General features: G+C 42.1%; 1 protein-coding gene across 10 annotated transcripts in view; it reads right to left on the bottom strand.

The window, feature by feature from the left end:
- MRTFB (myocardin related transcription factor B) overlaps positions 1–24,757 on the bottom strand; it is a 484,967-nt gene that overhangs the window by 95,222 nt on the left and 364,988 nt on the right. For all 10 annotated transcript variants that reach the window (XM_077448955.1, XM_077448954.1, XM_077448957.1 and 7 more), the window contains one exon: positions 6,260–6,325. In XM_077448955.1, coding sequence (XP_077305081.1) covers positions 6,260–6,325 — 66 coding nt within the window. The remainder of the gene's footprint in view (positions 1–6,259; positions 6,326–24,757) is intronic.

The following is a 24,757-nucleotide window of genomic DNA, read 5'->3' as shown; positions in this document are numbered from 1 at the left end:
GAAATTTTCCTATGGGGCCATATGATCTGTAGTTATGCCCCTGAACACCATTTTAGCCAATAACCCCTTTGTGGTATTTGACTAGAATGTTATGTTTTCAACTGACAGTTCCTCTATCTTTCAGAACTGTTGTGAGCACAAGGTTACATAATGCACAGAAATGTGTGGTTTCCTGACTCCTATTTCTGTCTGCTCTCCTAGAACTGTGAAAACAGAAACAGAACTAAGTAGAAACTAACAACCAAATGCCCATATGTGTGTTCCTTACGTCAACATGTAGATAAAGACTGGGGATGAGATTGAGCGTGTTCAGACTAGAATCCAAACCCATGTGTCCAAGCCTGCAAAGAAACCAACACCTGTACGGGTCAACCATCTGCGGCCGGGCATTCCCCACCCTGCAGCCACATGTATACAAGGGGCGAGTATATGTACGACTTACAGGGTAGGGAGTGTCCCAGCTGCAGATGACCCATACAGGTGAGAACTTGCTGGAGGGCTCAGAGCTTAGTCTGAACATTCCTGAGCTCATTACTGGTGAAGGCACATCTGTGAGACTACATCTCTTTCACTGCACAAAAGCCAACAGATTCATTTTAGCCTTAATCCAAAGAAGGGAAAACAAAGAAAGTCTGGAATTAGCACTATCACATATAGGCTGATCGTGTGATACATTTTACTGCACTATTGGAAATATTCTACATGCTATGTTGTATGCTGCAGAGACGCTTTGTGGTCTGAAAGGGAGTGGTACTTCAGTATGCTAAACTGATGTAATCCTTCTCGTCATTTCCACAGCTGCTTATTAATGGAACTGAAGCACATGAATCGGCCTGGTTTTACCAGGCTGTAAACTTATTTTGGGAGAATGTGGTTTTACATCTTCACATTTTTCTCATCGAAATGCACACTCCAGTTTTCATTTAGCTCATATTTAAAGGTCAGACGTTAGATATTCACAGAAGTGGTCTAGACAAAGGTAGAGCTGGACGTCTAGATGCCTCAGAACAAAGGCCTGTGATTAATTCCGATGAACACAGCTAATTCCTTTTTGTCCAATCCAACGCCAAAGACCTTATGGAATGTCCTGTTATTTTATTCCTTTTACAATCAATTTACAGTCATTCCAAAACTGAATATGATAACACAAGCATGTTATATATTGATATACTCTTAACTTGGATTTCTAGTAAACATTTCTTTATCTACATTTTCTTTTCAATGCACTAGACAAAATGTTGACATTCATCACAAGGCAGACATACAGGATCTCACAAAAGTGAGTACACCCCTCACAATTTTGTAAATATTTTATTATATGTTTTCATGTGACAACACTGAAGAAATTACACTGCTACAATGTAAAGTAGTGAGTGTACAGCTTGTACAACAGTGCAAATTTGCTGTCCCCTCAAAATAATAACACAGTCATTAATGTCTAAACCACTGGCAACAAAAGTGAGTAGACCCCCAAGTGAAAAAGAAAAAAAGTCCAAATTGGGCCCAATTAGCCATTTTCCCTCTCGGCGTCGTGACTGTCAGTGCTCAAACCATACGCCGCACACTGCATCAAATTGTTCTGCATGGCTGTCGCCCCAGAAGCAAGCCTCTTCTAAAGAAAGCCTGCAAACAGTTTGCTGAAGACAAGCAGACTAAGGACATGGATTACTGGAACCATGTCCTTTGGTCTGAGTGAGTGCTGCCGGCACTGGGGAGCTACAGTCCATTGAGGGAACCATGAATGCCAACATGTACTGTGACATATCGTACTTCCTTCGGAGACTTGGCCGCAGGATGAAGGTGATGCACTGGCCAAGCATGTCTCAAGACCTAAACCCTATTCAGCATCTGTGGGGAATCCTCAAAACGGAAGGTGGAGGAGCACAAGATCTAGAACATCCACCAGCTCCGTGATGGAGGTGTGGAAGAGGATTCTAGTGGCAACCTGTGAAGCTCTGGTGAACTCCATTCCTAAGAGGGTTAAAGCAGTTCTGTAAAATAACGATGGCCACACAAAATCGACACTTTGGGCCCAGTTTGGACATTTTCACTTAGGGGTGTATTCACTTTTGTTGCCAGTGGTTTAGACATTAATGGCTGTGTGTTGAGTTATTTTGAGGCGACAGAAAATTTACACTGTTATACAAGCTGTACACTCACTACTTTACATTGTAGCAAAGTGTCATTTCTTCAGTGTTGTCACATGAAGAGATATAATAACATTTACAAAACTGTGAGGGGTGTACTAACTTTTGTGAGATACTGTAAGTAAACTACACATGGCCTTATTACAAGGCTTGACAAGTTCACTTTGAATCTAGGAGCCAGTTAAAAAAAAAAAAAAAAAAAAAAGTTAGGAGTTTTTTTTTCTTTTTAGAGTAGCGTAGGCTGTACTCCTGTACTCCCCCAGACTATGCCCATCCTTTACTGCCCCCTCCTCGTTCTGCATTCGAATGGACTTAAAATGGCTTTGGAATGCAGAAAAAAAGTAGCGCATGCCAAATATGTCCGAACGTTCTGCCCCTCCACGGGGCCCCACCCACATGCCACGTTCCCGTGGACTCAAGGGCATTCCTGTGTGCTGCAATTTTTCAAATTGCACCAAAACTCAGGAAAAGCATGCAGATCACAAAGGCAGTGAGTTCCAGCGTGGTGCAGGAAACTCACACAGAATGTACTTTTCCCACACCATGGATCTGATGTGAACCAGTCCCAAGAGTAAACCTTATAGGGAACAGCCATTCTTTGACACCGCTCAAGATGATATAAATAGTATTTTGTGTATTTGAAAAGAAAGGCATCTCTAATTGTGACATTGCGTAATTTTTAAAAGCTTGGTTCACACCTATGCGCTCTGTGTGGCCCACGCTTGTGCGGGCACAGTAGCCTATTCACTTGAATGGGCTGCTGTACCTGTCCCAATAAACGCACTGCCTATTTAGATGCATGGGAGTATCATTATGAATGGCAGCCCCGTGCATTTGTAAAAGAGCTGCATGTTGTGGCTGCGGGAAGATGCGCGTTACCCACACCCCCGCACAAGTGTAAACCTAGCCCAATGGGGGCTTCACACTGTGCCACTGCGCTTTGGACACAGTGTATTGAACCTGTAGTTTTGATGCATGTTAACTGTGCTTTTGCCATAAACGTCTATTATTTCCCGTGGTTTTTGTACACTTTCAGAAAATGCACCAAAACTGTGGGACATAAATAGTAGTCTATGGCAAAGCACAGTTAACCTGCTCCAAATCTGCAGGAACACTGCACTGCCCACGCACTGTGGCAAAGAGCAGTAGAGCAGTGTGAAGCTGCCCTAACTGCTGCACCTTTAAAGGTGTACTTTTACCTTTGGAGTGGGCCTCCTCACTGCAAGGGTTAGTTCAATATTCATTTACTCTAGGGCTGCAGGGATAAGTGTAATATCCTATTCCTGGGTTCGGCAGGCTTCCTCCATCGATGCGATCAGTCTACTGCCTAAGGTGCTCTCAGCCATGGTCGCATGTCACCTCCTTCAAGTATAATACAGGGTAAATAGCCTTACACTTTACATGAGGACACAAAAGGGATTGCCCACAGCTCAGAGGGCTGAAATACATACATTTCCAAGAGAAAATACTGCTGAAGTCCCTCCAGTGCTGTTTGTGTGACAATAGACATGTTTTGGTTATACAAGCAGCACTGGAAGGAATCAGAAGCAGCATTTCCCCACAGTAAAAAAACATCTTAGGCATTCAAATGCTGTATTTTTTTATTCCAGCAAGTCTGTTGACATAATGTATACATTTGAGCATAGATTCACTGTTGCTATAAGCAAACAAATGCTGCACTGCTAAAAAGTGCCTTAAAACCCACGTGAACCAGTTTGAACATTTGAGAAGTAAATAAAATCATTAAAATCTGTCTAAAGATTGCATCATTTTAATAACGTAAAATACCAAAATTTTATTCTCTTTTACAATGAGCTCATGTGATCTGCTCTATGTTACTCCACATCACACTGTATGATTGTGATGAGCAGAGCATAGAAGACACTGAAGGAAATTCTCTTCCTTTCCATTTTTAAATTATCAGTGTCAATGTGTTTTAGGCAAGATAAAAAAAAGCAAAATGCCTACCATTGTGAGTCCTACTATGGGTACAAAGGATATAGACAGATGTTGTATTTCTGTGATCGGTAGGAACAGGAGAATCTATTTTGTGTTGTTCTTAGATGGAAGGTTATGGTAAGGGATGTACAGCTAAAGTTTAAAAAATATATATTTGTTTTTAATATTGTGTGATTGTATCACAGGAAAACAAAAAAAAAAAAACACACACACAACCAGGAGATGATATCTATTACCATTTATTACCAAGTCAGAGCCCAACTTAAAATAAAACAAAAAACAAAACAAAAACAAAAAACACAAGTTTTCCTAGCACATATCAAAGTTGCAATACTGTCTTTAGGCATTAGGATTTGTCATGAAGGTGTTGAGAGCCTAATAGGCCCCTGATGTCTCCTTAAAGAGAATTTGTCACCTGCACTATGCTATCACATGGGACATGAACTTTGGGTACTTGCACTTTTGAAAATTATGCTTAAAGCGGGAGTCCGCCGTTTTTTTTTTTTGTTGGTTGTTTTTTTTAAAGCCAGCAGCTACAAATACTGCAGCTGCTGACTTTTAAAATAATGACACTTACCCGCCCAGCGCGCCCGCGATGTCGGCACCCGAAGTCGATCTCTCGATCATCTCTCAGGTGCTGCCGCCGCCATCTTGGGTATGGGAATCAGGAAGTGGAGCCTTGCGGCTTCATTTCCCGGTTTCCTACTGCGCATGCGCGAGTCGCGCTGCGCAATAAGGATGGACCCCGCTGTCTCTGGGATCGTGTGTTTCCCAGCAGACAGCGGGGGACCTTCGGAAAGGGGCGTAGATTCTGCGGAAAGGGGCGTACCTTCTGCAGATATCTATACCGGAAGTGGGTGCGGATACCTGTGCTGTACAGGTATCTGCAACCCTCTCCCCCCTGAAAGGTGCCAATTGTGGCGCCGGAGGGGGGGGGGGAGGGTTACAATGAGCGGAAGCTCCATTTTAGGGTGGACCTCCACTTTAAAGAGCAACTCTACTTTTGTTGATCTAAGTGCAGTGTAAGGATTTTATCAGACTTGGTTGCAGATTCCTACCCTTTGTTATTCTGAAGAAATCCCTGTGCCTATGTTGTAAAATGAATCCAATGGGAGTGGTTTCATAATTATCTGAGCCTTCATCCCTTTACATGTGATTTCCTATTGGGAGTATCTCACCAAAAATTAAATTTTTGTTGCAGGGAATGCCTGACTTGTATTTTAGGGCTCATTTACAATTGCTTCAGCTTCAACAAGACCTTTGTTAAAGCTCCCTGAATTCTAGTCAAAGCTCCGGTCAGTAAATAAAATGGTTAGCCAGCCAGTCCTGTTTACACCTGCTTTTAATTTGCCTCAAAAATTATACCCCATGTATCTTCAGTAGCGCTTCCACGTCTTCATAGAAGTCTATGGAAAAGCCTCACCAAAGCTACATCGAAGCCTCATGGAAGCACCAACCAAAAGCAGGTGTAAACAGGACTGACTGGCTAACCATTTTATTTAGTGACAGGAGCTTTGACTGGCGCTCAGAGAGCTTTAACAAAGCGTGTCCAAAGCCATGTTTTGAAGCAAGTGTAAACGAGCCCTTAGTGTAGATTTCTGAGAAAATTGGTGAGCCAATCACACAAGCAGGAAATTATGTTTCTGGGGTCGATCTGTAAACATTCTGTGTACAGAACACCTCCAGGTTGCCACATTGCATTTTACAGAAAAGTACAGCGGCTTCAGATTGAATAGGAAATGTCATTTTTAATAACATTCAATTACAGTAAGATTGGTGTCGCAATTGTATACGCTATATCAGCTTTTCTTTATTTGTTATTTTTGCCCCCTACAAAAGGGGATTTACTCTTTAAATACAGGTTTTAAACAACCCAGGTCTTTTACCAGACACTGCTAAGCAGATGCACAATATGTTTTCTCCTGTTCTTGTTTGTCATAGAAGAGACTTGTAGAGAGAAAATTAGAGTCAGAGTGGACCGGCCATAGGCAGTCAGTATTTGTACAGTGCCTGCATATATGCAAATGCAGCAGCTCCAGACCAACTATACAAAGAGGTTAAAATAATAACACTTGTTTTTAAGATTTACATTATTCCAAGCATTAGAAGGTTTATAGTCTCCTTTAATAAAACAGAAATAACTGGTGACTTACGTGGCATGATGCCCTGGTCTACAAGTTGCTCCCTTGTTCGCCTTTGTTGCAGACGCAACTGGAGCACTGAAAGAGAGAAGATCAGAAGTGGTTAGGAATAGTCGCACTCACACTTGCCAATCCTTGTGTAATATTTCACGTCAAACAACTAGACTATCGGAAAGACGTTTAAAGTTGCATTTCTTTACTGTAAACAGAGTTTTATTAAAATAATCAGCATCAGACTACAAACATGGTTTCAGAAAATAATTTATATATATTCAAAACTACAAAATAACAGCCCAGATCAATTGAAAAGTTATAAGTTCTTTGCTTATAATAAGCCATCATTATGGATATTCTCAGGTTTTGTCAGATTTTTTTTTTCTTTTGATGAAAAGGACACTTTAGTGCAGGGATATGCAATTAGCGGACCTCCAGCTGTTGTAGAACTACAAATCCCATGAGGCATAGCAAGACTGACAGCCACAAGCATGACACCCAGAGGCAGAGGCATGATGGGACTTGTAGTTTTGCAACAGCTGGAGGTCCGCTAATTGCATATCCCTGCTTTAGAGTGTGAATACAATTCAGTCTTCCAGCATTGGTGTGAAGCATATGAGGTTTAATGAAAATCTATAGTCACAGGATACACTTTCATTTTAGAACATCAGAATTGTAATAATACGATTGGTATATTATACAATCCAAAGTAAACTTGTTTTATAAAACCTTCTGTCATCTCTTTGAACTCTTTGTCAACTTCCTTGATTCCCGTATGTTTGCTTGTCCTCTGTTGTGTATTTTTAATGTACAAGGCCTCATTTAGACTTGTGGTGGGAAGGCAGCAAAAAAATTGGCAGCTGGGCCGCATGTCCCCCCCCCCACCCCCGTGCAATCAGCAGATGTGGGGGTTTACATGCTGCAACCATGTTTTATGCCCAGGGAAATGTTGACACTACTTGTAGCAGTCAAGCGTTACACATTCAAGTCAATATGCAAGCGAAGCAAACACCCTACAACTGCATGCAATGCCCATGGTAACTCCATTTGTCGGCAAGAATTAAGTTAAAAGGTTAAAACAGGCAGTGTGGAGGCATCGCATCACTTCCTTGCAAATCTGTCAGCAGCCTCTGGAGCACGTTCTAAGCTCGGATCAGTCTACAGAGGCAAGGGAGCTTTAGACTCACATCTATGTCTACCCTAAGGATTACATGTCCCATGGTACCATGCTGCCTGCAAGCAGTGATTCCTGTATTAACATCACCTCCCAAAATGCCTCCTCTTAGCACTTCTACAGTTTAGGTTATCAGCACAAGTTATTTCTGAGAAGTTTTCCAACATGAGGGGAGGGAGATGAGCATGCAACTTGTCAGAACATAGTTCATAGTTTGGACTGATGATGCATCCAGCTAGGCAAGTATAAAAAACAAACAAAAAAAAAAAACCATACTCTTAATTTAGAGTTTAATTGTATAACCAGATGAGTGTATATCTGTGGTGGGTATCAACTGGTATGTCCAATCAGGAATGCACGGGGGCCTATATAAATCAGTGACAGGCTGATGCGGTCTGTAGTTTGTCACATGCAATCAGACACTGCTTGACACTCCTCCTCCCCCCCGGGGCTTTCACACTACAAACAATGGTGCAGCTTCTTTAGGGAGGATTGCAGGCGCTATTTCTAACGATATAGCACCTGCAAAACGCCCTGGTGTGAAAGGGGTCTTAAGAAATATTTTTGATGAACATTGGAGAGCAAAAATATTAGGATTTGTTCTTTATGAATGGACCCAAGTGTTATCACACATACTTCGGTATATCTATTATATATCTAATCAATTTATCTATCTAGCTTGAATTTGAGACTATAAATGAAAATGTTAATATCTTTAGATGATACCTACTTTCTATCTGCAATGAGCAGATATGCCCGTTAAGACATATTTTAAGCCAGGGTTCCCACATATGCAAACACAGACATTGCATGTGATTCGCACCGCATTGCTGTGCTGTTTAAATGCGATGTCTGTGCAATGTGAATTCAGCCATACAGTTGTGCGGCTGAACTCGCATTGGATTCCTTCAGAAAAAAGGTGCAGGAACTTTTTTTCCTCCCTGCACTGGAATCGGGTGGCATGGGTGTTCACAACCATGCCATCCGATTCCTGTCCAAATTCACGGTTCGCACTGCGATCTGCGAAATGATCTGGGAGTTTCACTAACTTTGTATTTGTATTTCACTAACTTTGTATTTGTAACTTTGTATTTGTAACTTTGTATTGCATTAGTTTGCAGAGGGCAGTGTGAACTGCCCTCAAGGGAGATGTGATGCGGGAACCAGCACAGGAATCGCGCTGGTTCCCGCATCGCAAGTGTGAACTGGGGGACTAATGAATATTCGCTCTTTTGTTAACCACTCACTGACCAGCGACATACCCGTACTTAAAGTAGATATACCGGGATGATGCCAGAAACAGCTTTGAACGTCTCTCTGCTATGGTAACCCAGAAGCAATGACCTGACATCACTTCCGGTTTATCTGAATGCCAATCACAGCGCCGGAGCCGCTTTCCCTGGAAGTAACTCCAGGACGACATGTCAGCGACCGGAGGGGGAGGCGAGGACCGAAGCGGGGGCTTTGATCTGAGGTAAGTAATGAGCTAGTATGCTATGCATATTAGCTCATTATGACTTTTTCTTGCAGGGTTTTATTTTTTCAGGTTTTTTTTTTTTTTTTAAGAGGGTTTACTTCCTCTTTAAGTATACTGTATGCTACTAAACATGACCAGCAAATGCAAACATGCCAAATTGTTGGAGACCGGGAACACATTTACTATAGAGTGAAGACCCATTACATAAGACTGCTATGAGTCAGCTTGGGAAATCAATGGTTCAACACTTGTGACCCTAAAAACCCAATTTAAAAAGAAAAATACTTCCTGTAAAAATATAAATAAAATAAATGTAATTATATACACACACACACACACTAAAAATTCAAGCAATTTAAAAAGGAGAAGTATGGCCAAAAGCTATTTTGGTCACAGACTAGTAGTGCAGAACTAAAGCCCACTGTCTACCCACGGCACAGTGCCAGTCCAATTTCTAAAAAGATCCCAACATTATGGTCGTGATCCACCCAGCAGCCCAGACGGGCAGCAAGGTCCGGCTCTCAGTGAGCCGCTGGGAGACTGAGCCAGCCCCGCCCACAGCCCAGTGCGCCAGGGAGCGCTGGAGGGGCAGAGCAGAGTCACCAAGCTCTCTGCTCAGCGTGGAGGGGAGAACTGGTTGGTGTATGATTAATCAGTTCTCACTGCAGAGCCGGATGGGGACAGATGCAGCATCGGCAAGTATAAAAGTTTGGGTGTTTTTGTTGGGTCCATACTCAACTGCTAGAAACCAGCCTAAGTAATCACCTAGGTAGGAAAAAAAAAAAAAACGAAACAAAAAACACACACATGACTTGTGTTTTCAGGGGTCCCAGGAAATCACAGAATGAATGTCTAAGGCTTCTTTTATAAGCGCAGTGGATTTAAGCATACCTCTGAAAAGTGATCCACGGTGGAGTGGCAGTTTGAAAGTGTTTAGGAGGCATCACTGGCATCTCCTAAATGCCTTTTTTCTTCCCAATTGATCCCAATGAAAAGATTGCGTTGCAACCACGTGCCAAACATTAGGCAGTCTCACAGACTTCAAAAGGACACATTTGGCAAGTGGAACACCTTGGCAAACAGTTTAAAAACGCTGCATGGAAAGCAAAGCATCATGGCTATGGCAATGTGAACAGACCCAAGTGGCCACCATGTCAGCTTGTTGTTTGGGTGGGCAGTAAAAGGTTGCATAAACTGACTGTGTGAACAAAAATAGTCTTAACTGCAAAGCTTCCTGGTAAATCTAGAAAGTCTCATGGAGCTTAGTAGATAAGAAGTGGAAATGGAAAAATGTGGATTGTGGGTAGAGAGCTTAAAGATGGCCCACTACTAATGATTTGTTAGTAAAAAAAATTTAATGATTTTCTTTATGAATGGTGTAGAATGCATGGGTACTTTTAGTACAAGTATTGTCAATAAAAAAAAAAAAAAAAAAAAAAAAAAAATTGTGGTGCCCATACATGTCCTAAAAAACAGTGCCTCACCTGTGACGCGTAGATGATTATCGGGCTATGCAGAGCTTTAAAAGGCCAAGGTATTCTTCTAAAGCATCTATACACCTATATATGGGGCGTAACATGCTCCAGCACCTGTCCTCACACCCCCTATTCTCCCTGCTCCTGCTGTCATTCATTCACAGAAATCTGGGAATGAGTGAAGTACAAATACCATCTGCCACCACGGCAGACAGCTTGTTCTCAATGAACAGTGAGGGCACTGGTGAGTGCCCTTGTAATTCACTGACACTCAGCTTTTTAACAAAAAGACCCTACAGAGGTATGGGCAGAAAACTGTAGCAAGTGTCAGCAGGTGCCTGAAATTGCACCCATGTTCAACTTATCGTGGTTCAATGTTCTACAGCAGGGGTCTTCAAACTTTTTAGCCCAAGGGCCACATTGTAGATTTGACAAAGATTTGCGGGCCAAAAAAAGGTGTTATTTAGAAATAAATGAATAAAAGGTAAATAATATCATCAGAACCTTTCTGCATGTCTGTGTTCCCTAGAGTCTCCCCCACATCTGTGTCCGCCCCCCCCCCATCAGAGTCTCCCCCACATCTGTGTCCCCTCCCCCCCTCCATCAGTCTCCCCCACCCTGATTACACCAGCCCTTCCCCTCAATCTGATAACACTCCCCATATCTGTCCACTCTGATCACACCCCCCTCGCCTCATACCGCTCCACCACCACACAAACACACACACCTTTGGGTTTTTCCAGTCCTGTTCCTCTTCCACCAGATGTCAGTGGAGGAATCTGCAGCACATCAGGGTGTTTTAGCAGTCACTGGGGCAGACATGACAAGACCTCCATCCAAATCTCTGGTGGCAGTGGCAGCTGCACAGAGTGGGGAGCCTCCACCACATCCCCTCAGCCTCACTCCTGTATGCACAGCCAGCCCACATCCATGCTGCCTGACAGTGAGGCCCCGCCTCCTCCCTGCATGCATGGTAATCTGCCCACCGCTCTACCATCCTCTACCTCATTGGATCCACTCCCACACACACCACCCTGCCTGCCATCTGCACTGTCCTGGTGACCGTAGCCTGCCTAAAAATGCACAGCGGGGGGGGGGGGGGGGTGATTGGTTGTCGCTGCCACTGTGTGGGCAGATTACATTTTTTATACTTAACTATCGGGCACTTTCGCCCCCTTCCTACCCAGGCCAATTTCCAACTTTCAGTGCTAGTGCACTTTGAATGACAATTGTGTGGTCATGCGACACCGTTATTGTTTTGCAAATTTTACAGAAAATGCATTAAGGTTAAAAAATGTAATAATAATAAAAAAATAAAAACACCTTTAGCCTTTATAACCACTTTAGAGTTAATTTGATCTTAATTATAAAATGTAGCCATGTCAACCCCAAACACAAAACTACTAAAGTACTTAAATTTTCAATGGAAACTGTTGTAATGTTTAGTAAGACCATCATAGTGTTGTCAAAGAGACCGACTTATAGAAGTTTAAAAACTATATTTGTAATGGCTTGCACTCAATTATTAAGACACTGAACAGAACTTGCAGATAAATCTATCTGGTATAAAAATATACAGACAACACAACAGAGGACATGTCTCCATAGTAACTAGAGCGTAATTATCTGCTCTGGACGCAAGCTCTGTCATATGTTCCTATAAAAGCCAACCAAGTCAAACTGCACATTAAAAGATGTTAAGTTATATTCAATTATCATTTGATAATTATTTTTGAGATTTGGAATAGTTGTGTGAGAAAATCCATTAGGCCTCCTGAAAAGCAGAGGTGGTCATTCAGCCTCCATTCATCTCAGTATTCAGGATTACACAGCGCAGTCCTTTCTGATTAGGGTTCACATTACCTTCTTTCCTGAAGACACACAAGAAAAATCAGACAATACCAGAAGATGACGGAGATGACGAATTATACCTAGTGCTAAAGAGGGTAATCCAAATGACTACATGTAGACAGTAATACAAACGTTTTATACCATATACCAAACTTATATAGGCCTGCATATCTTAAAGTGGAGTTCCACCCATATAAAAGTCAGCAGCTACAAAAAATGTAGCTGCTGACTTATTAATCGAACACTCACCTGTCCCATGGTCCAGCGATGTGGGCGAACAAAGCCTCACTCCTCTCCCCCCTCCTTTTCTACGCCGCTGGCATTGTCACTGGGCACACACTGCGCATGCACCAGCTGCGCACTGTGACGTGTCCCAGATGATTGCCAGGAGGGAGGGTGAGAGGTGAACTTCCTTCCGGTGCCCCGGGAAGTGGGAGTTGAATCCCTCTAAAAAGAGGGTATCCGCTCCTCCCCCAAAAGAAATGGCATAACAAATGTGGCATGTAAGGGGGTCATCTTCACTTAAAGCAGAAGTTCAATTTTTGGGTGTAACTCCGCTTTAAGTATTCCCTTACTAGGGTTACATTTATGTATGTAGCAGTGAACTGCATGTAACTGCTTTGGATAACATTCACATATAAGTGCAGTGTGGTGTAAAAATTCTTCTTTCTGCATCCTTGCAGCAGCTCCAGCAAAGTGCATACAGAAATGTATACAAAATGAACTGCACCACACATGGAAGAATACAAAGGTGGGAATGGAGTCCTAGAAACATTTCCTTATGAACTTCATTAAGTAAAAATACTAAGACTCCATTCACATCAGCAGCTGCTTTGCGTTGTAAACCACGCATAAACAGGTTACTTTTTTTGTGCAAACCTTAGTGAAATTACATTTCATTAAAGCAGAAAAAAAAACCTCCTATCCATTACAGCCAAGAAAGCTGCCATCTTAGCCTCTGATCTGTAGTTGGCATGTTGCAGCACATGCAATAAGTTATGACACCAGACATATGGTGGTTGGACAGTTCAGTTGAGAGCTCAAGCAACGGACAGTTATTATTCACGACATGCCTTGAATGTAATGGTTTTGGGGTTAACATCTAAAATTAATGGGTTTAGCTTTGCTAAGTGGATCTAAAACCCATTCATTAAATTTGAGCTGGGTACATATCTGCAGTGTTTTCTTATCGCTCTTCAAAGTCCTGTGGCTTTCTCCTGCTCTGTTCTTCTGTTATCAGCATGACAACTTCTGACAACTTCTCCTTCAACTGTGATCAAAGCAGCCTGAATTTTGTGTCAGGGTGGGTGCTTTAAATAGATTAGCAGAGAGCTGGTCTAATCATAGCACTGGAAATCTCTGCCCAATTGGAGAGGGGGGTGCCTTTCCTCCAATCAGATGTCTCGCACAGTGTATGGCAAGAATCCACACCCACAGGTGAATCAGGAAGTGAAAATTTACAACCTGACTTTTCTAAACAGTATATAAACCTGAAGACAGCTGATATACAAGTAAAACTTATGTAGAGAGATTTGTTTCATCTCTGTGTATCATCCGAGGCTGTTCAAATCACTGGGTATATGCGAGGGTTAACAGCCACTTTAAGGTCTACTTTCCACAGCGCTGTGCAATGGATTGTGTTGCACACCATTATGCACAAAAAAACAAACAAAAAAAAAAAAAAACTGCATTCAGTACCTTTTATTTTCAGCACACATCTCCACACAGTGCGGTGTTGTGAACTGGCTTGATAGTAAACAAATCTTTTTGCCTCGTCTTGCATTGGGACTTTGCCCAGTGCAGTCCCAATACAGTTGGTGTGAACAGAACCTTCGGTCCATTTTACAACGTATGTATGTGCTACAACCCTGGAAAAACTTTTATTCTAAATTTAGGGCAAACAAGTGGTCTAGCATAGTAATATAAATAGTAGCATAGTAACATTAGCACCTTAAAAATAATACATTGCACTGACAAGAAAAAAAAAAAAAAGACTGTAGAATTATTGGGAATATACAGTTCCAAATCCTCTATGGGCTTCAGTGGCCAGCAGTAAGTGATAACGTCAGGAAAAACATTTGAATACACAATTTTTCTCTTTTATACATTTTCCTATCATAGCACCCCGTTGGTATCTTTTGTAACACTAAAAGGAAGTTCCTTGTTGCTCAGAGCAATAGTCGGTGAGTGCTATTTGCCAAATATTTATTCTCTTTTCTAGATTGTAAATTTAACAGATGTCATACAAAAACTGTTACAAGTAGCAATGACCAAGAAACTATGTCCCAAACACTAGTACTATGACAAGCCAGGAATGTCAAGCTCAGATAAAACACTGGGCCAAAAGTAACCACTTCAATACCGGGCCTATTCTGGCACTCTTCTACACGTAAAAATCTGAATTTGTTTGCTAGAAAATTACTCAGAACCCCCAAAACATTATATATATATTTTTAGCAGACACTCTAGGGAATAAAATGGCAGTCATTGTGACTTTTTGGGCGGGAAGTGGTTAAAAAGGGACAACATTTTCATGGTGGCTTCTTTATGTCTGAAGGTCTAACCTACTTCATTGGAGAAAAAAAAAAAGATTAGGGAACTAAAGTACTAAAGTAAAAAATTACAAAAATGAACAATTTTAATCCTAAATAAAGGCACCATTAAACAGCTCATAAAGTTTTAACTAAAAAAATAATGTATGAAAGTATAAACATATCAACTGCAGTGTGCAGGGATGTGGTTGATGTACATAAAAAAAAAAAAAAAAAAAGCACTTCTGGTGCGGTCCAGTGCGCTTTCAGCCCATTCAAATGAATGGGTAGAACATGCACTACACCCAGATCGCACGCAAATCACACAGGCACGCACAGTGTGTTCCTGTATTTATTAAGAAGAAGTTATCCCAGTTTTCACAGCTGCTATACCGCTAGAGAACTATGACTTAAAGCGGGGGAAACAGAGCACACGACAGCCTTTAACAGTGGTATTAAACCCAAAAACGTAACATACTGCAGCTTACCAATCATTAAAGGTGGTGGCAGCATTCGCTTTCTTTAGCCCCTCCCCCCTTTTTCCCCACTGATCCAGCCAGTAACACATTCTCTGTATTAGAGTGCCTCTACTCTGGATGAAAGAGCACAGGGGCACCTTACAGCAATCAGTTTTTTCCTTTTGGAATAAAGGTTTAACAAATAAAAGCCATTCATTGTAAGCACCCCTGACAGTGTTGAATGGGTTGTCCCATTCCTGCAACTGCTGTTTCTGCAGGAGAGCTTGTTTTTTTGAAAAACACCAGACTTACTGGCCAGATCACCAAGTGAAAATGGAAAAGAAAAACGTATGCAGCAATCACATCTAAGAACTGGTAAAGTGCAATACATGTTTGCTTTTGGGTTTAATATGACTAAAGAGCCGATAGGGTTAGATGGGGTAGCAAGTCAAACTAAAGACAAAAATCATTTATTAATTTGCACAGAAATAGTCAGAGTGAAGTTTACTTTTGTCATCTGTGTCCCATTGGGGAGACTTTTCTTCTCTTCTTCTCCTATGACAACAGGCAATGACAAGGACAATCTTTACAGGAAGGCAACGCAGTAACACCCATCAATGTGTAAAGTAGTGCTTAAAAGTTTGGCTTTTCATTGACTTTTATCCCTAATAACTGGTCACCAGAAAAAATAGAGAGTGAATCACCCAAGCTATAAAACCATTACTAAGGTTCTATTATTTCCCTGCTTTACCCAAAACAAAGACAAATCCTTTTGGTTTATATACACTTTATCCTTTCACTACCGTTTATAAGCTTTAAAAATGGCAAAAGTGGTGAATGTGGATTTCTGAAGTACCATTTACAAACGTAATGATGTAATAGTTTATTCAATATGCTTTACAAATCTCAAAAGAAGTAACCTCTGGGAATATTTAACACATACACAGTGCTTCCATTCCAAATACATTACTAAAAAGAGGAAGAGGATGTCCCTACAAAGTCACTTCAAAATCACGTCAATTCCAAAAAACAGCCCATTTCTGAGCAAAGCTACTGACCACTAATGCTGTATACATACATCTGCCATTCACACGCATACAAATCAAGTGTCCCATTGTTGATAAATGTGTGATCTGTACCAGTGTAGCTGGAAAACATTTAAGAATGGGGGTTACATCTAAAAGTGGAGCTCCACTCAAAATGGGAAGCTCCGTCTTGTCTGCCTCCTTCCCCTGTCACATTTGGCACCTTTTGGGTAGGGGTACCTGTATTTCACAGATACCCACTCCCACTTGTGGCTCAGTTCACCAAGTCCCAGAAGACTGCGGCCCATTCACAAAGTGCAGTGCGCTTCACACATGCGCAGTAAGAAACCAGCTGTGAAGCCACAAAGCTACGTTTTACTTAGTCAGGATGGCATCACCTGCACCCGCTAGGCCGATTGAAGAATCAGCTGGAGCTTCTCTTTAACCACTTGCCGACCACCTCAACGATATACATTGGAAGAATGGCACAGGCAGTTACGCCTCCCGAGGGCGCTAATGCAGCCACCCCCCCCCCCCCGTGCCCGAGACAGTCTGCATTGTTGCAGGAGTGATCCGTCCTGGGGGGAAGGCCACTGATTCATGGCCACCCCCTCACGATCGCTCCTGATGAATGGGAAGCTTCCTCTGCATCTGAAATGCAAACAGAAGGAAGTGATGTCATCTCTCCTCGTGTTGGCCTTTTTGTCCGGAGCCCGAGGACAGAAGACATCAATATGAGTTTGCACCAACAGTACACTAACACTAGTACACATAGGCACATAAATCACCCCCTGTCACAGTGACACCAATAACAGTTTTTATTTTTTTAATAATCACTGCATGGTGTCATTTTCTGACTGTTGTAAGTATTATGGCAATTAGTGGTAGTCCCCTTTAGGTCTAGGGTACCCCCCCATTAAAGGTTTAACCCCTTGATCGTGCCCCCCCCCACTTAACCCTTTCACCACGTCGCCAGTGTCACTAATCATTTTTATGATCGCCGTACAAGTGTCACAGTTGACACTAGTTAGCCTGTTATTTAGGTTCACTGTCAGTTACCCCCATATACCACCTAATAAAGGTTTTAACCACCCGATTGCCCCTAGTTAACCCTTTCATCAGTGATCACCGTATAAGTGTTACGGGTGACGCTGGTTAGTTTTTTTATACCCACCGTTTACTACCCAATAAAGGTTTAACCCCCTGATCGCCGGGCGGGTGATATCAGTTAGGTTTTAGGGTCTGCGTCGCCCCAGGCAGCTTCAGATAAGTGGCAGTACCGCTAACACCCATGCACACAGCATTCACCTCCCTTAGTGGTATGGTGTCTGAAAAGATCAATATCTGATCAGATCTATACTAGCGTCCCCAGCAGTTTTAGGGTTCCCAAAAACGCAGTGTTAGTGGGATCTGCCTAGACACCTGCTAGCACCTGCGTTTTGCCCCTCTGTTTCCATACGGTGCTTCACCTCACCATCCCAATCCCAATCCAAATGCAGTAAGCCAACTGCATGAGAGGCATTTTTCATATGTCCTCCCTAGTATCTCTACCCAACGAGCCCCCCAAAGATGTCATGTCTGTAGCAAGCACGTATATAGGTGTGACACTAGCTATTATTGTCCCTCCTGTCCTGACAATCCTGGTCTTTGCATTAGTGAATGTTTTGAACGCTACTATACACTAGTGGAGTTTTAGTGTAGGGTACAGCACTGCACAGAACAGGACACACTTTCACAAGGTCTCCCAAGATGCCGTCGCGTTTTGAGAGACCCGAAGCTGGAACCGAACCGTTACAGTTACAAATAAAAGTGTAAAAAAAAAAAAAAAAAAAAAAGTCGTCATCTCTCTCTCGCTCTATTGTTATGCTTTTTATTGTATACTATTCTGCAATGTTTTATTATGTTTTATCATGTTTGCTTTTCAGGTAATTTTCTTATACTTTACTGTTTACTGTGTTTTATTGTTAACCGTTTTTTTGTTTTCAGGTAGCCTATTCAGCTGCAGCGTCGATTCATCTTGACAGCAATAGTGTTTGCTCCCGCGATACATAAAGCAGTGACTCCAGCGCTGTAGGAGGTGATTTCACCACCACAGTTGGGGAAAAAAAAAAAAAAAAAAAAGATATATGCCGAAGTATGAGGGCAGCAGGGGTGGAGGAGCAATTTACTCCTAACTTTTGAGGCTGATGCCCCCATGCTTTGGCATATATATTTATATATTAGGCACAGATTGCGTTAAAAAAAAGTTTTCTTTTTTTTACAATTTTTTGGTATTTGCTTTGCGGGTATGGTATGTCTATTATACTGTAATGTTACTTTGTTTTATTGTTAACCATCATTTGCTTAGCAGGTATGCCATTCAGTTGCAGCACAGATTTATCTATCTTGACAGCAACAGCGTTTGCTCCCACAATAAAATGGTCCATGTATACCCATCATTAGAAGTAGGTGGATGAAGGGAGGTATTTATATTAATGGTGGGGATGCTCACCAATCAATCTCTTTTTCAGCCCACAGGATGCATAAAAAAAAAAAAAAAAGATGGATTACAATATATGTCCAACAAGGACCAGCAATGTACTGGTATGTTGCTGGACTTTGAGTGCTTATACCAGAATGATGCCTGCCAGTTTAGGTATCATTCTTTTCAGCCAGCGGTCTGCTTTTGTGTAAAAGCAATCCTAAGCAGCCAATTAACCTCTAGCTGCTTTTACAAGCAGTTGGAGGGAAGGTCTCCCCCCTCCCACCACCTTCCATGGTTTTCTCTGGCTCTCCTGTCCCAAGAGGGAACCTGAGAATGCAGCCGGTGGTTCCGCCAGCTAACCATAGAGCTGATCAGAAACCAGAACAGCTCCAATCATCTCTATGTCCTAAGAAACCGCAAGCTACGAACATTTCATGACTTAGATTTTGCCAGATATAAACAGCGCCATTGGGAAAGCATTTTATCACACCAATCTTGGTGTGGTCAGATACTTTGAGGGCAGAGGAGAGATCTAGGGTCCAATACCCCAATGAAAAAAAAAAAAACTACCTGTCACTACTTAACCACTTCAATACCTTAGGGCGTCATATGACATCCTTGACTTTGTGCAGTGATATCTGAATGATGCCTGCAGCTACAGGCATCATTCAGATATCATTCTTTCCATTTTATTCCCTAGTGTGTCTGATAAAAAAACATATATAATGTTTGGGGGTTTTGAGTAATTTTCTAGCAAAAAAGAATTATGATTTTCACATGTAGGAGAGAAGTGCCAGAATAGGCCAAGTATTGAAGTGGTTAAAAATAAAAAAACACACCCCCCCCCCACCCCCCAATACATTCTGTTGCTTCTCCTGAGTATGAGGATACCACATGTGAGACTTTTTGGGAGCCTAACCCAGGGCTCGACAAACCCCGGGCGCCTGGTCGCATTTGCGCCTAGAATTCGTGTCCTGGCGACTGGGGCAACGCTGCTGGGGTATCCCGTCTCCATTTGGACCCCGAACTCCGCCGCGCAATTGCATCGGGCCGCGCCGGCCAGTAATTGAGGCCGCGGCTTTGCGGCCTTCTAAAATCTTTCGGTAGTCTGGCGCCATCTTGTGGTGGATGTAGAAATTACCCCCTATTCCAATAATGCTAATTCCTAATGGAGTGAAGCTCCCCTGCCTGTTTTTCACTGCCCGCCCATTTCCTTCCCAAAGTGAAGAGAAGGAAGTGATTGCGGGCGTCATCTGGCGCCTTTTGCCCAACGGTGAGTGTGGTGGCTGGTAAATGGCTTCTCATTATATTATATATATATTATTAATTAATTTATTTATTAATTTAAATATATATATATATATATATATATATATATATATATATATATATATATATATATATATATATATATATATATCATTTTTTTTTTTGTAAAAAGTAAAAAAAATAAAAATTATTTTAATTAAGGAAAAAAAAAGGGGGGGGGGGGGCTGCGGCGCTATCTTCCCCTCACTCGTCTCCATGTCAGGCCAGGGACAGGTCCGGATCGCCGTTACCGACCTGGCTCCTAGCTTTTAAGCTGGCTCCTAGATTCCAAGCAAATTTGTCAAGCCCTGGCCTAACCGTGTACAGGACCCCGAAACTATGCACCACCTCCAGGCTAAGGGTGTACATTTTTGATTTCACGCCTCACTGCCTATCAGTTTCAGAGGCCATGGAATGCCCAGATGGCACAAACCCCCCCGCCAAATGACCCCATTTTGGAAAGTAGACACCAAGCGATTTGCTGAGAGGTATGGTGAGTATTTTGCAGATCTCGCTTTTTGTCACGAAGTTTTGAAAATTGAAAAAAAAAATAAAGAAAAAAGTTTTTCTTTCTTTATTTTCAAAAACAAATAAGAGCTGCAAAATACTCACCATGCCTCTCAAATAGCTTGGGTTGTCTACTTTCCAAAATGGGGTCATTTGGGGGGGGGTTTGTGCCATTTTGGCATTTTATGGCCTTCGAAACTGTGATAGGTAGTGAGGAGTGAAATCAAGAATTTAAGCTCTTAGAAAGCCTGAAGGCGGTGATTGGTTTTCAGGGTCCCACATGCGGCTAGGCTCCCAAAAATCTCACATGTGGTATGCCCACACTCAGGAGAAGTAGCAGAATGTATTTTGGGGTACAATTCCAAAACGGGGGTTATTTTTGGGTGGTACTGCCCTGCCATTTTAGCACCTCAAGGAATGAGATAGGCAGTCAAATCTGCGTAAATTCCAGAAAATGTACCCTAGTTTGTAGATGCTATAACTTTTGCGCAAACCAATAAATATACGTTTATTGACATTTTTTTTTTACCAAAGACATGTGGCTGAACACATTTTGGCCTAAATGTATGACTATAATTTAGTTTATTGGATTTTTCTTATAACAAAAAGTAGAATTTATTTTTTCCAAATTTTTCGGTCTTTTTCCATTTATATCACATAAAATAAAAATCGCAGAGGCAATCAAATACCATAAAAATAAAGCTCTATTTATGGGGAAAAAAGGACGCAAATTTTGTTTAGGTACAGCATTGCATGACCGCGCAATTACCAGGTAAAGCAGCGCCGTGCCAAATTGTAAAAAGCTCTCTGGTCTTTAGGCAGCCAAATAGTCCGGAGCTCAAGTGGTTAAACGCTAGGGGGCGGTAAAGGGGTTAAGGGTGTCCTTGGGAGTGATTCTAACTGTGGGGGGGATGAGCACACAACAAAATGACAGATCACTGCTCCCGATGACAGGGAGCAGTAGCTCTCTGTCATGTTTCTAGGCAGAACAGGGAAATGGGAAATGCCTTGTTTACATCTCCCCATTCTGCCGCTCTGACACGATCGCGGGCCCCCAGCGGACGTAGAGTCCGTGAGCATGGTCACGGAGTACGCACGCGCCCACAATGCCACGATGCAAAGGGGACGTACCTGTACGCCCATTTGCCCAGCCATGCCATTGTGCCGACATACATCGTCGTGCACTGGTCGGCAAGGGGTTAATATGTAATGCCTACCTTTGTAGTATACATCATGTTTTAATTTTATATTGGATTTTAAAATGCTAGCATCAATAAAAATGTATTTAATACTATTGTCTCCACTCTAAGTGTCCTTTGGTGCCTCCAAAGTTCCGTCCATTTCTTCTTCTTTTTTGTTCCAATATTCATTGGGATGTGGCACCTCCCTGATAGATACTTTCTCCTGACTTGACCAAGTGTTTTTTTTTTTTTTTTGCCTTCCTCTGGATCAGCTAAAGGTTTAGGGTTGTGAAAATGGATAACTTTTTTTCTCAATCAAAAATGATTATTCGTTTTTTGTTTTTTTTACTTTTTACGAAAGATAAAATAAACACTTAGGACATTACCATCACATTACCCCACCCGACATTTGTGTAGAAAAACAAAACGAACAAAAAAAGTAAAAAAAAACAAAAAACTATTAACTGCACTAATGGATCGGCAATTGGGAATATATCATTTATTGTATAGGATCCTAACAATCTATAATGTTCTATCCATTTAATTGCTGAAGTTGAGATGCCAGAAAAAAAAGCCTAGCATTAGGGACAGTCAAACCTCCTTCATCCTTAGGCAGCTGCAAAGTTTACGAGCTGATCTGAGGATCGTTATATCTACATCTAAGATCTCTAAACAAAGTATCTATTTGTTTAAAGAATTTCTGTGGCAACCATATGGAGCAGTTAAGTAGCAAATATAATAATTGTTGCATTCAAATCATCTTTATCAAATTGACTCTACCTTAACGTCCTTGGCTAAAGTCTGCTGTCGGCTAATGTCACAGACAGTCCGGGATCCCTGCAGAGCCCCGACAATAATGTAAGGATCCACCCAGATTCCTGACCAGCAGCTGGCTCAGCGTTTTAGTGTGCACTGCTGGGACACTGAGCCAGCTGCTCCTGTCCCCTTCACAGTCCAGTGAGCACTAGAGGGACAGAGCACAGAGCTGGTGACTGACAAGATGACCCAAGAACTGAGCGATCAGTGGTCTTTGACTGCTCAGCTCTCGGTGAAGAGCCAGTGGGGGACAGCTTCAGCCATCTAGGCGAGTATGTGTGTATCTGGGTGATTAAGTGTGCCTTTGGAGAAGTGTAAATTCACTACTGCGTTTCTTGAAAGTATACCCGTCACACTGCTGACCTCTCCCTGTGAAAATGCAGGATTCCTTAAAGGAGTTGTAAAGTCTTGCAATTTTCACCTTAATGCATTCTATGCATTAAGATGAAAAACCTTCGGTGCTGCAGCTGTCCCCCAGAGAACCCCCTTTTCTTACCTGAACACCATCTTTCCAGCGATGGGCACGAGCTCAACAGCTCCAGCCACTGTCTAGAGTCCTCATTGGATAGATTGATATCAGCAAGAGCCATTGGCTCCCGCTGTTGTCAATCAAATCCAGTGACACGGGGCCTGGGTCCTGCAGTCTGTGTCAACTGGCGCATGCCTGCACGAGTGCCCCCATGAAAAGCGGCTCTCCATGGGGGCACCTGATGAAGAGGAGGAGGAGCCGAGAGCACCACCGGGGGACCCCAGAAAACAAGGATCTGTGCAAAACCCTTGTTCAGAGCAGGCAAGTATGGCATGCTTGTAAAAATAGATTTTTTTTTAATATCACTAACTGTTCTGGTGGAGCTCTGGCATCTGCACTTTAACCACTGAACTCCAATAATTAAAGCTACGTAGTTATGACTTTTCTCTGGCATTCATTTTGCCTCATGTCTGTGACTCGGAAGTATTGATGCCGTTTTTCAGCAGTGGTAGATCCCATATTCCTTTTCCACTACATATGGCAATCAATCATATGGTTAAAAATGTGCTGTATTGAATCTTGCATTGACCGTTAACCATGTAACTTGATGGGTCCCTATATGGTGTGAAACAACGGGGTTGATTTACTAAAGGCAAATAGACTGCACTTTGCAATGACAGTTCTTCCAGAGCTTAGTAAATGAGAAGAAGCTCTGCGGACTTCCATCATCTAATCACGTGGAAGGAAAAAAAATGCTGTTTTTTTATGCGATTGGGACTTCTTTGCAATGTGAAGCTTCACCTTATTTACTAAGCTCTGGAGCAACTACACTTGAAAAGTGCAGAGTCTATTTGCCTTTAGTAAATCAACCCCAGTGTGTGTCTCATGCCATAAAGAGGAACTTTGCATGTCCGTGTAACGACATTTCTTGTTTATTGTAAGCAACACACGGATTATAGACAATAGTGTTTCTTTCTGGTTCTCACCAATACAGTGATGGTAGGTCTGGTACGAAGGGGAAGTGTTCCATGAAATACTGGTTGGAAGGCTCTCAAAATACTTCCTGGGAAACATTAAATACAAAATATATACATACTGGAGGAGAACATACAAAACATCTCAAAGCCCAAGAGGGCTTCTGGGTAAATGTTCTTTACAAAGGATTACGTACCGTGGCAACTTATTTCTGCCAACGCAAACACTTCTAACATACGTATCCATTATTTAGGAATATAGTGTTTTCGGCCTGATGTTGTTTTAACAAAAAAAATCTTTAAAATGTTTGGTATGCAATCACAAGAACAAGGCCTGCTGCATTGACCCCTTTCTGGGAAATGACGCTTTATGAGATGACTCATCTAATCAGCTACATGCAGGGTCATACCAAATGTGTTTGGGGGTGTTAAAAGGAGAAGATGACGTTTAAAAACAGACTGGAACCCTCTTCAACAATAGAAATAATGCCTGTGATATGCAAACAATGAAAGGACAAATCTGGCTACCACATGTAAGCGACGCTTGATGATCACTACTGATGTATTGCAGCTTTTAAAAGCCAAATTCACCTTCATGGAAAATAAATAAATGCACATATTTCTGCAGCAAAAAAAAGCGTCCATTATTTTTAACAAAAGCCTGCAGAGCATTGCACTTGTGATGAGTGTCTCCTGCAGGTACTGCCTATAGCTCTGTGCTTATACATCTGTACAGGCCATCAGTGTCAACGGACTAGAAGGGGGCAAACTTGTAATCCATCGAGAACCACAAGCCGTCTGTCGTG

The sequence above is a fragment of the Lithobates pipiens genome, unplaced genomic scaffold (genome assembly GCF_037356315.1).
Source record: "Lithobates pipiens isolate NorthernLeopardFrog02 unplaced genomic scaffold, aLitPip1_a1.2 Scaffold_22, whole genome shotgun sequence".
Classification (NCBI taxonomy): Eukaryota; Metazoa; Chordata; class Amphibia; order Anura; family Ranidae; genus Lithobates; species Lithobates pipiens.
Note: the sequence above shows the minus strand (reverse complement) of the source record. Positions and strands in the feature narration are given on the sequence as shown.